This window comes from Elephas maximus, chromosome 3, assembly GCF_024166365.1.
Source record: "Elephas maximus indicus isolate mEleMax1 chromosome 3, mEleMax1 primary haplotype, whole genome shotgun sequence".
NCBI classification, from domain to species: Eukaryota; Metazoa; Chordata; class Mammalia; order Proboscidea; family Elephantidae; genus Elephas; species Elephas maximus.
The window spans coordinates 125,593,722-125,606,461 of record NC_064821.1 but is presented as its reverse complement, the minus strand read 5'-3'; the positions used below and the strand labels follow the sequence as shown (position 1 = coordinate 125,606,461).

Sequence of the window (12,740 nt, the reverse complement as noted above, 5' to 3'; positions counted from 1 at the left end):
TCACTGAATTGTACATGTAGAAACTGTTGAATTGGTGTATGTTTAAATAAATAAAAAATTAAAAAAAATGTAAACTATAAAAACTCTTAAGAAGAAAACATAGGAGAAAATCTTGACCTTGGTTTGGGCAAAGAATTCTTATCTAGGACATAAAAAGCATGATTTATAAAAGAAAAAAATAATAAATTACACCTAAGAATTAAAAATTTTTTTTGGCAAAGACACTGTTAAGACAATGAAAAGATAAGATTGAAAAAAAAAATTTGTAAACCATATCTGACAAAAGACTTGTATCCAAAATATATAAAAAGCTCTTAAAGCTTTATATTAAACACATTTTAAAAATGGGCAGAAATTTAAATACAGTCATTTAAATTTAAATCTGTGAGTGAGCTCTGGAATCTCCCGGTGCGGTGGTTTTCAGATGTTGTAAAACCTCAGAATACTTTCTTCAGGTAAAACCTTACTTACAAAAAAAGCAAAAGTAAATAAACAAGTAAAAGTGGAACTGCTCTGATTGGTCAGGATAGTGAGCCTGAACCTCTCCCGTTGCACCTTTACCTTTTTTCCCACTGCCTAACCTCTTTCCCTCATCCCTTCCATGACTTGCTGGACATAAGTGAACAGTGATGAGGCTAAACCTTGCATTTAGCATATAGAAAAATTGATCTGAACATTGTGCTAATTCAGAATTCTTTTTCCTTTCCCATATGTACGTACATATACACTTTTACTCACATATATACAGCAATAATGGTGGCCAAGGATTATATATAATTTTTTTTGACCAGCTTAAGTCTTGTCTGATTGGTTTCACTCTGGGTCTTTTTAAAGTAACACTTCTGAATGATATCTGGAAATTTTTCTCTTCGCACGGTAATTTTTACTGTTAAAAAGTCTAGAGAAAAATATTAAAGGAACAACTTGGACTTAAAAATTGTTTTTTTGTGGTAAAGTATATATAACATCTGCCGTTATAACTGCTTTTAAGTGTACAATTCAGTGGCATTCGTTGCATTCACATCATTGTGCAAAATTTCCACCATTCATTTCCAAAACTTTTAATCACCTCAAACAGAAACTCTGTACCCATTAAGCAATAACTCCCTTTCTCCTCTCTCTCTAATTCCTGGTACCCTCTAATCTACTTTCTGTCTCTATGAATTTGCCTCTTACGGATATTTCCTGTAAGTGGAATCATGTAGTATTCATCTTTTTTTGACTGGCTTCTTTCACTTAGCATATTGTAGCATATACTAGAATTTCATTCCTTTCTATGGCTGAATAATATTCCATTGTGTGTATCTACCACATTTTGCTTATACATCCATCTGTTGTTGGACACTTGGGTTGTTTCCACCTTTTGGCTATTGTGAATAATGCTGTGATGAACATTGGTGTACAGGTAGCTGAATGCCTGCTTTGAATTCTTTTGGATTTATACCTAGAATTTCTAGGTCTTACAGTAGTTTTATGTTTAACTTTTGACAAAACAGTTTTCTACAGCAGCCGTACCATCTTCCATTCCCTCCAGTAGTGTGTGAGAGTTCCAGTTTCTCCACAGTCTCACCAATAGTTGTTGTTTTCCATTTTTTTTAATGCTAGCCATTCTAGTGGGTGTGAAGTGGTATCTCATTGTAGTTTTATATGCAGTTCCCTAATGACTAATGACATTGAATATATTTTCATGTGCTTATTGGCCATTTGTATATCTTCTTTGGAGAAATGTCTATTCATGTCCTTTGTCCATTTTTTCATTGGGTTGTCTTTTTTTGTTGAGTTGTAGGCGTTCTTTATATATTCTGGATATTAAGCCTTCATCAGATACATGATTTCCAAATGTTTTCTCCCGTTCTGTAGGCATTTCACTTTCTTGATAAAATCCATTGATGCACAAAAGTTTTTAATTTTAATGAAGTCCAATGTATCTGTTCTTTCTTTTGTTCATGGTTTGGTGTCATATCTAGGAATCCATTTTCAAATACAAGTTCTTGAAGATTTACCCCTATGTTTTCCTCCAGGAGATCTGTTATTTTTAGCTCTTAGGTTTAGGTTATTGATAACATTTTGCTTTAAATTTTATGGAAAGTGAGAGGTAGAAGTCCAACTCATCCTTTTGCATGTGGAGATACAGTTGTCCCAGGACCATTTTTTATTGAAGAGACGATTTTTCCCCCAATGCATGGACTTGGTGCCCTTGTTGAAAATCAGTTGGCCATAGATGTATAGGTTTATTTTTGGACTCTCAATTCTATTCCATTGGTTTATATGTCTATCCTTATGCCAGTGCCATGTCCCCCCCCCCCCCCCCCCGTTTTGATTATTGTAGCTTTATGGTAAGGTTTGATATCAGGAAGTATCAGCCCTCTAACTTTCTTCTTTGTCAAGATTGCTTTGGCTACTCAGGGTGCCTTGCAATTCCATATGAATTTGAGAATTGGCTTTTTCATTTTTGCATAAAAGCCTTATTATGTTTTTGACAGGAATTATGTCTAATCTGTAGATCACTTTTGGTAATACTGACATTTTAACAATACTACATTTTAGCGATCCATGAACACGAGACGTCTTTCCATTTATTTACATCTCCATTAATTTCTTTCAGCAATGTTTTATAGTTTTTCAATGTAGAAGACTTTCACCTTCTTGGTTAAATTTATTCCTAGGTATTTCATTCCATCTGATGCTACTGAAAATGAGATTGTTTTCTAAATTTCCTTTTTTGTTTATTCATTACTACTATATAGGAACACAGCTGACTTTTGTGTGTTGATCTTGTACCCTGTAACTTTGCACAATTCATTTAGTAGCTCTTGTGTGTTCTTTGGGATTTTCTATATGTAGGATCATATCATCTGTGAATACAGAGGATTTTACTTCTTTCTTTCCAATTTGGGTGTATTTTATTTCTTTATCTTGCCTAATTGCTTGGGCTGGAACTTCCAGTATAATATTGAATAGCAGTGGTACAGGTGGGCATCCTTCTTTGTCTTGGTCCTGCTCTTAGGGAGAAAGGTGATTTTTTGTTTTTAATGTACTATAAAAAAAAAAATTTTGTCTTTAAATCCTAGCTCAATCTGTGTCATCTCCAAAAAGAAAAAAACAGCACAAGAAATACAGAAGCGTTATTTCAGACATATTTGATGGGACAATTATTAGCTCAGTACAGTGTCTGACTTGTGACAGGGTGAGTATGAGGGAATTATAATACATGGAAAATTTTTGTCAAATGATCTATCTTTTTTAAAAAAATCTAGCAAAACTGCATTAAAAAAAACTTGTAAGTTTTAATTCCTTCTCTTTACTACTAATGACCAAAAGTATGTTTATATTCATGTAAATTGAATCTAGGAGTAGAATTTTTTTTAGAAATAACAGTAACACCCTTTTTGGAAAAATTGGTCTTTACCTATTATTGAGAGGCCTGTGCTAGCAGGAATAATTAACTCAGGCCTTCATCTATTTTGATCACATATAAACGTGAGAAGTTGCTCAGCAACAAGAATTGGTAGCACATGCATTTTCTTCCAAGGCTGATGAAATTAATATACTGGGAAACTGTTGCTATTCACAGGGACAAAGCTGTGAATGTATCTCCTATGTTTGATTACACTCTGGCTTATAAATATTTTTCTGTATTCAGGTTGGGGCTTATATAATAAAGGTACTGACAAATTGATGGACAATGACAAAAGGGTATAAATTAAAATCATTATGAGTTCTTTAATAGTACTGCTAATTTATAATTCGAATTAACATTCTATATGTACTGTTTTGGAGCCCTGGTGCTCAGTGGTTAAGCACTAAGGCTGCTAACCAAAGGTTGGCAGTTCGAATCCATCAGCTGCTCCTTGTAAACCCTATGGGGCAGTTCTGCTCTGTCCTCTGGAGTCTCTGTGAGTTGGAACTGACAACGGCAACAAGTGCAGGCACTATTTTAGGATGCCTGAGGTTACCTTTTTCAGCTCTTTTTCTCCATTCCTCAGAGTTTCTTTGAGCTGCTCTTAAGAACGGTTTTGCTTTAGTGCAAGTTAGTTGTGCAGCCATATTATCTAAATCCATATTGAATATGAGGCTTTTTTTTTTTTTTGCCACTAAGTGACATTGATGTCTGTGATGGAAAATAACTTGTCTCAAAAAACAAAACCAAACCTGTTCGAAATTTCCAATTATCATGTTAGGATTTTAGGTGAAATCTAATGACTTTCAATAAGATTATTTTAAAGAATGCTGTTTTGATAAAAAAAAAATTTTTTTTTTAATACCACATATTTAAATGGAAAAACCTAGAAATGTTTTAAATTAGATGCCAAGTTTTGCATCTCTTTCTGTTTTTTAAACATACTTTATTATGAAAGGCCCATTTCCAAAGACCAGTACAGCATACTGCCTAAGCGTTAGACCCTGAAGACACAGTGGCTGGATTTGGAGCACTTCTCTGTGCTGCAGCGTCCTTGATTGTAATGGGGATTCTAGTAGCTACCTCAGTTTTTATGTGAAGATTAAAAATTACTGTATCTAAAGCATTTAGAGAGGTACCTGATAAGACCATGTGTTTTCTGCTATTGTTATTACTGTAAAAGTGGTTTTATCTTTTGTTTTTTGCTTAACTTGCTTTGATCATTGCAGTCTAAAATCTATTCTCAAACATTTGTGCTGGATTATTTTCATTGCGTTTTTAAAACACAAAACAATTTTAGGTGTCCGTAACCCTCGAGACCTTTCAAGATCTCTCCTTGCCAATTCCTGGCAAGGAAGACCTTGCTAAGCTGCATTCATCAAGTCATCCAACTTCTATAGTCAAAGCTGGATCATGTGGCGAAGCGTATGCTCCACAAGGGTGGATAGCTTTTTTCATGGAATATGTGAAGAGGTGTGTATTTTTTTCTTTGTATTTATTGTTTCTTAAAAATTCTGTTTCTGCTGTACTGGCAGAACACTTCCTTTCTTTTTCTATCAATGATGTTTCAGGTTTGTTGTCTCATGTGTCCCTAGCTGGTTTTGGGGTCCAGTAGTAACCTTGCAAGATTGTCTTGCTGCCTTCTTCGCCAGAGATGAACTAAAAGGTAAGAAACATAAAAATTTTCATATTGGCTAACTTGTGGGTGAATCTAAAGTACTAGTGGGACTAAAAATGTCCCTATGAAAGTTAAGTTTTAAGGGAGCTTACATTCATAAGTACTTGCCCATATTGGCTCAGTGCCAATATCTACCATGGCACTATAAATATAAATGAGACAGATTATATCCTGAAAGAATTTATATAAATTCCTGTAGTACGAGACAATATGATGTGTTAAGTTGCTCTGGAGACTCAAAGAAGGGAAAGTTCAACCAACTTAATGGACTTATTGTTTACATATGTAAACTAGAGTAGTTGTGAGCTCCTTCGTATCATTTAAGATCATTTGCTATTTTTGTGTCTTCAGCACCTTGTATAGAGTTGGGCATATGACACGCAGTTAGTACATTTTTTTAAATAAATAAATGGGAAGGATGTTATTTGAGGTAGGCTGTCAAGGTTGAGAGGATGGTGGGAGGGGATGACGTTTTAAGCAAGGTGACCATCATGAGCTGACTCATGAGCAGAGACTAAAAAATGGACCTTGTTTTACTGCACTGTGGCAGAGTCAAAGAATTGCAGAACCAAGAGAAAATAATTGCTTTTAATTTGAGAAGAATGATCAGATCTGTTCTATTTGCAGGTGACAATATGTACAGTTGTGAAAAATGCAAAAAGTAAGTTATACTGGCAATGGTTTTGATATGTGTTTTGTATTTTAAATGGTTTACTTAAATGATATTTTTGTATTTCATATGGTTGTTTTAATTGGACATGTGGAATTAATTTGCCACTATAGTTCAGAAAAATATAGACCAGAAAGCTTTGTCTTAGAATAACAAAGAGATTGGTTGGCCTATAAAACAAAATTGAGGTAAAAATCTTAATAGGCTTCTGTAAGATATTAGAGTATATATTTCGTGATGTGAAAAAAGTACATGGTTTTGCATAAAACATTTTCTAGATATGTTGTAAAAGATGCACTAGGATAATGACATATATTTTCATTAAAAAATTATATAGGTTAAATCATAAGCAAGGCAATATTACGTATCTCCATTTTAAAAGGTTAGATTCAGGAAATGGAAGTCACTACAAAAGTATATAGTTTCAAATCTCCTAAAACTCAAAAAGGTTATACCAAGCTTGATGTTACCTGCCATATGATGGCAGAATAAAAAGACAAGAAAAATCTGATTTTGCTCCTTAATATCTATTATCAGCTGCCTTTTTCCGTCTTGTGATAAATTCAGACTGTTAAAGCTTCTTGCTTGGTGAGTCAGAAAGAAAAGTGATTAGAGACTTAATGAAGGAACCTATTTTGGAGGTAGATTGAACTGGAAATTTTTTCTAGGTCTCTGTATTAGAAAAATAATGACTCGGGATCACTTTGAGTCCGAATCCAGTAGACGGCAACTGGTTTAATGAGATCTAGAGTCTTTTTATTTTTTTTAGAGTCTTTATAGTATGATAATACAAACTCCTCCTGGGTGTTGGCAGTACCTCAGGGCAACATTGATCTGCAGCTGTTTGCCCTCTTAATACTGTTTGGTTGAGAAAGATGAAAAGCTGTCTTTCTAGAAAAATTTTACCTTTAACTAGTATTCTTTGAATTGGAAAGTATTTATTACTAGTTTGTCTTTGAAGCCATAGCTGACAGCAGAGGGAGTTGGCCTGAAGGAGGACTTTGAGAAGTAAAACAGACTGGGAAAAAAGATACAGCAAAGATGGATAAGCACTTTACATCTACCCCCAAATCCAAAGTAGAGCTCTATCACACATATATTAATATTGATTATTAATAGTAACCATTCTTTATTTGGAAACCCTGGTGGTGTAGTGGTTAAGTGCTACAGCTACTAACCAAGAGGTCGGCAGTTCACATCCACCAGGTGCTCCTTGGAAACTCTAGGGGGCAGTTCTACTCTATCCTATAGGGTCGCTATGAGTCGGAATCGACTTGATGGCAGTGGGTTTTTGGTTTTTTTGGTATTCTTTATTTGTCTCAAGCCGTTTGTTTCCACATTTAAGAATAAGAGTTTTAATATATTCACCTGAACTAACCAATTCTATAAAATTAGAATTTTGCTTTACCCTGTTTCATTTGGTATCTGAATGTTATAAAGACTTTGCTAGGCCACAGACAGTAGCACATATGTTTTCAAAAAATTATTTTTCATCAAAGAATTATATAACTCCCTAAATTTTTATTATATCTTAGTTAAAAAAAAATTTTATTTTAAATAAGGGACTCCAGTATTTTGATTATTATAGTATTTAGTGTATATTTTAAAACGTGCAGCAAATCAGTAGTGAACATTTTTAGTCTGCCTTTGTCTCTACATTTTCAAAAAGACTTTGCTGGATATTTAAATATACGAAAGCTTTTGTAGATTTCACGTGGGAGACAGGTTTACTTAAACTGGTTTTCCGTTTTCCCCCCTTAGATTGAGGAATGGAGTAAAGTTCTGTAAAGTACAAAAGTTTCCTGAGGTATGGGCTTTATTATAACTCAATTTATTTTGTGTGGTAGGAACATAGAGCATTAATGTAATGCCATGTAGAAAACTCTCTAGCATGACTGGAGTGGAGTGGTTCTGTTGACCAGTTACTACATATACCTTATCAGGAGTATGGATTTTTTAAATATTAGTTACGCGCTATAAATGCCCTTTGTAGCAAAACTTCTTGAACACAGTTTAATTGGACATTGTAGGATCTTGCAGGTTTAAAGTATATAATTTGAAAAATCAGTACCAGTGAACTTAGGAAGTAGCATGTTTCATCATTTCTACATTTTAATATCTCTGGAATTAAGTTAATCATAATTGCAGGATAAAATTTAACATTGACATTTAATTCAATATGACTGTTTAATAGACTTCTTTGTTTAATACACAATTTTACTGTATAATTTTTGATACCTCAATTTCTTGCTTGTAGAATAAAAATCTTTTGAAGAATGTACTAAGTTTCACCACTTGGAGTACTTTTGTATTTTGTTTGTAATAGCAAACTAGGGTTTGAATTTTCTTCTCTTTTAGATTTTATGCATCCACCTTAAAAGATTCAGACATGAACTGATGTTCTCCACCAAAATTAGTACCCATGTTTCATTTCCGCTAGAAGGTCTGGATCTTCAGCCATTTCTTGCTAAGGATAGTCCAGCTCAAATTGTGACCTATGACCTTCTGTCTGTCATTTGTCATCATGGAACTGCAAGTAGTAAGTATACAGGCTTTATATTTGTTTTTAGATTTTTTTTTTTAATAAAAAGTACATCTCAGTTGATACCTTAGATATTTAAGGTATGATTCACCAAAAGAAAAACTTTAAAAATAGATTTGACTGCTGATAGATTTTATTAAAAACATACAGGTGATTTTAGGAAATTGAATACTTTTTACTGTGACTTTGGAATACTGCAAATTATATTTTGTATAAATTTAATAAGGACTTGAACATGATCGTTTTCGCACTGGATTTTTAAGATTATGTTTTCTGTCCTGTTATTTTTATTTCCTTAAGTAGTGATAAGGGTGTATATTGGAAATAAAAATCTGAGCATAGCTTTTACTTTATCTCAAGCATTATGCCAGGCACTGGGATTACATTTATCATCTGTTCTTGTGTTGAGTTTATATTACCATAATCTTTTTTTCCCTTAAATTCAGGTGGACACTATATAGCCTACTGTCGAAACAATTTAAATAATCTCTGGTATGAATTTGATGATCAAAGTGTCACTGAAGTTTCAGAATCTACTGTACAAAACACAGAAGCTTATGTTCTTTTCTACAGGTATGAAAGCTGTTTTTATAAATATGAAAGAACATCTCACTTTGGGGTTATTAGTGATTTTTCACATTCAAAATGGTTTGCTTGAATAGAGGTTAGAAATTGTTTTTCTCATTTTTATTATGTGAGAAAATAAAGTGCAAGATTATATGCAGAATGATCCTTTGTTAAGAAAAGGTTGAATCATTTAGTTGAAGGACAAGGGAATATGTTTTAGGAAGATTGGTTTTAATCAAAAATAATTAGGTACTGATGGTAGAAATTAAATATCAAATTTTTCTCCTAAAATAGCCAATAATGGATGAATTACTATGATCATATATCTTAGATATTTTTCAGTGTCTTATTTAAAAAAGTATTAGCTACTGAAACAGAAAAACTAATTAACTGTTTAGCTTGATCTTACTAATAAACATTTGTGTCCCTGTTGAATGTCTGTGTGTGGTATGTTGATACCAGTAGTTCAGATATAATATCACCACCTAGGGTATATAATGTAGTTGAGTGAGATACAAAGTATATTGCTCCTGAATTCTGCCCAAGACCTAACAAGGTCACAGTATCAATATTCATGCTAAGTCTAAGGAAGAGGAAAAATCCATTTACTGCTCTAAATAGAACAAAATGCGTATTATATTTAATGAATCATTATTCTTAATAGGAAGAGCAGTGAAGAGGCACAAAAAGAAAGGCGAAGAATATCTAATTTGTTGAACATAATGGAACCAAGCCTTCTTCAGTTTTATATTTCTCGACAGTGGCTAAATAAATTTAAGACCTTTGCTGAACCCGGTCCTATTTCAAACAATGACTTTCTCTGTATTCATGGAGGTAAGAAATTCTACAATGGAAAGTAGTGATAGGAGTTTGCTGTTAAAATAATTTGCACATTAGGAAAGAGCCAGGAGTTTTCCTCTTTGTTTTATTTCCCATTTCTTCATTTCCCCTATCTACAGGTCAGTTTAATACATTTAATTCCATATGGTTTCAGAAATTGGCTTTTTCTTTGTAATTATAGGCTTCCTCTGTAGCCTACTCATTAAGTATATATTCATTGAGTACCTGTTCCAAACTCTGCTGGATCCTGAGATTATAGAAGACACTGTAACTGTAACACTGTTATACACAGAAACACTGTTTCCGTTCTCAAAGGTCTTAATTTCATTAAGCTGGCTCTTTTCCTAAGGATGAAAATGTAGTTAGAATTTAACAACAACAACAAAATGCTTCACATGTAGCAAGTAGATACATAACATATACCTTTGCGTTTGGCTAGATTAGTGGCAATGTGTTCTGACAGGAACTACCCAGCGTTAGGCGAAACTTCATAGGTTAAAGGCACAGTCCTCCACAAGACTGCCCTTCGCTTCAGACGCCAGCTGAATTCCCATAAACCTTTTATGGCATTTTTCTGTGTCTGCCTTTTATTATAGTTACTTTTATAAGTGTTTCATTTCTTCTGCTAGCTCACAAGTTCTGTGAAGGAAAGGACTGTCTCTTATTTATGTTTGACTCTCCTAGTATAGAATTTGAGTATAAGTTAAGACTTAATAAAGATTTACATAAAGAATTGAAGACCTTGGTTAACTAAATTTTCTCTATTTCAAGAAATGTGTTCATCTTTAGAAAACACTGGAAAATGCTTTTTAAACTTAATTTTCAGCCTTTTTTTGGGGGAGGTGGAGAATCTACACTAATAATTGAAAAATGCTAGTGATTAACTCAGTTGTCAAAAAAATGAACTTAACCTTTGCAAGGAATACAAATAATGATAAAATGAGAGAAACCTTTCTAAAACTTTTTTTTAGGTGTTCCTCCACGAAAAGCTAGTTACATTGAAGACCTGGTTTTGATGCTGCCTCAGAACATTTGGGATAGCCTATATAGCAGGTTTGTTTTTTAAAAACAGACAATAGAGTATTTCATGCCATGACATGAAAATCAGTTTGTGAAACAAAGGGAGTTGGATTATTTCACATACGTTCATTGTGCTGTGTGCTGCTTTTATAGATCATCCCCTTGTTTTCCTCTATTTACTCAGAAGTATGAGTAGGAAGAATTTGCAGCCAGTTTGACCCTATTTGGACCTTTTGATTATCTATAATGTTATGCTGTGATATTAAACTTCAGCACATTATTAAAAAGAATTTTGCCTATCCCAACCCTAAGATTTTGCGTATTTACGCTCTCCTACCATTAAATATTCTTATTCCTTAACCGTAAAAGTTTAAAATTTTAAAGTTTAGAAATATTTGCACCATAACTTCCTTACTAGTTATGTTTTCCTTATTTGAATATTAAAAATATTTCATTCTATGAGTACTTCCTATTTGAGAGGGCAAGGAAGCCTCCATCTGACTTAAACTTGATTCTGAATTTGTGTATAACTAAGACTTCTGTGTTGTGTACTAATTTTCAAAAGCTACTTCTTTTACTTTGTGTTTTTGTTTAAAGTATTTTATAGCTGAAATAGGTATAAGGGAAAGTTGAAACATAGATGAAGCAGATCAAGCAGTAAACCAATAGTGTAGTCACTGACCCTACAAACATAAAATCAAAGCCTTACATCATTATTTGATTTTTATTTTAGTTTCAGTCTGACAGATAATTTTTCTATAAGGATTTATTCTTAACTGGGGATTTAGCCATTGACTAGAAGTTAGAAACATATTTGCTAGAATGTTAGCCGCCTTTGAGATTTATCATAATTTTAATTATTAAATTTTTAATGCTTTAGGTATGGAGGAGGACCAGCTGTCAACCATCTGTACATTTGTCACACTTGCCAAATTGAGGCAGAGAAAATTGAAAAAAGAAGGAAAACTGAACTGGAAATCTTTATTCGGGTAAAAAAAGTGATGTTTTTCAAGTTGTTATCTAGGATAAAAATGAAGAACTGGCAATTAGTAGAACTATATTATGTTGAAGAAATAATTGGATGAAAGAGTTGTAATAGATTTTATGTGATCTGGGTACATATTAATGAGACCTCAGGCAGTTCACTGCAACTCTAGTGAGTTAAGTTCTCCCTTTGTGAGTTTTGTTTTTACGGATTGGCATTAAATGGCACTGGCAAGAAATCTCCTTAATAAAGCGGGGTTAACGGTGGTGGAAAATATTGCATTGATAAAGGGTAGGGTTGTACGGTTGATTATTGTAATTGCTATCAATAAGTTGTACACTTAGAAAAAGTTGAATTCAGAAGTTGTGTGATAGATATATTTACAATGATGACAAAAAAAGTAGCTGCCGAGGCTGCTTATGTACAACCAGACACCTCTTGGGATTTGGTTGTTTGGTTTAGAGGTTTAGGGTCATGGTTTCATGGGACATCCCCGTTAATTATCCTAATAGCATGTTCAGTGCTTCTGTTCTACCTGCTAGTTTGTTCCGTAAAGCCTGGGGTCTTAAAAGCTTGCAAACGGCCATCCGAGGCACAACAATTGGTCTCTATTCACCTACAGCAACAGAAGAAAGAGTCAGGAATAGGAAGAGGATATGGAATATGTGGCTCACTGCCTGCATGAAAAACCATCTCCTTTGCCATTAGACCAGGAGAACTGGATAGTGCCGGCTACCATTACTGAACATTTTGATTAAAGATTCCATAGAAGAATCCTCCTCAAAAGGGGAAAAATGCATAACAGAATTTCAAATTCTCAGGGAATCTAGACTTTCTGGATCCATGGAAGCTGAATGAACCCCTGTAAATACTGCCCTGATATAAATCTTTAAATCTTAAACCAAAAATATCCCCTGAAGTCATCTTAAAACTGAATAATAGTTTAGCTTAACTAGTAAAAAATGTCTGCCTTGAGCATTATACTCCTTTTAAGGACTATGTATATAGGATCAAATTGATAACAGCAACTTGAAAGAT

The 12,740-nt window shown here is 33.6% G+C and overlaps 1 protein-coding gene across 2 annotated transcripts in view; it reads left to right on the top strand.

Moving 5' to 3' along the window:
* Window positions 1-12,740, top strand: part of USP33 (ubiquitin specific peptidase 33) — an 88,958-nt gene that overhangs the window by 58,594 nt on the left and 17,624 nt on the right. The window contains exons 12-21 of one of the 2 annotated variants that reach the window (XM_049875582.1): window positions 3,072-3,187; window positions 4,701-4,873; window positions 4,996-5,066; window positions 5,706-5,739; window positions 7,510-7,555; window positions 8,107-8,287; window positions 8,737-8,863; window positions 9,522-9,691; window positions 10,669-10,750; window positions 11,598-11,706. In XM_049875582.1, coding sequence (XP_049731539.1) covers window positions 3,072-3,187; window positions 4,701-4,873; window positions 4,996-5,066; window positions 5,706-5,739; window positions 7,510-7,555; window positions 8,107-8,287; window positions 8,737-8,863; window positions 9,522-9,691; window positions 10,669-10,750; window positions 11,598-11,706 — 1,109 coding nt within the window. Of the gene's footprint in view, window positions 1-3,071; window positions 3,188-4,700; window positions 4,874-4,971; window positions 5,067-5,705; window positions 5,740-7,509; window positions 7,556-8,106; window positions 8,288-8,736; window positions 8,864-9,521; window positions 9,692-10,668; window positions 10,751-11,597; window positions 11,707-12,740 lie in introns of both variants that reach the window. The other variant, XM_049875581.1, reaches the window with a different exon arrangement.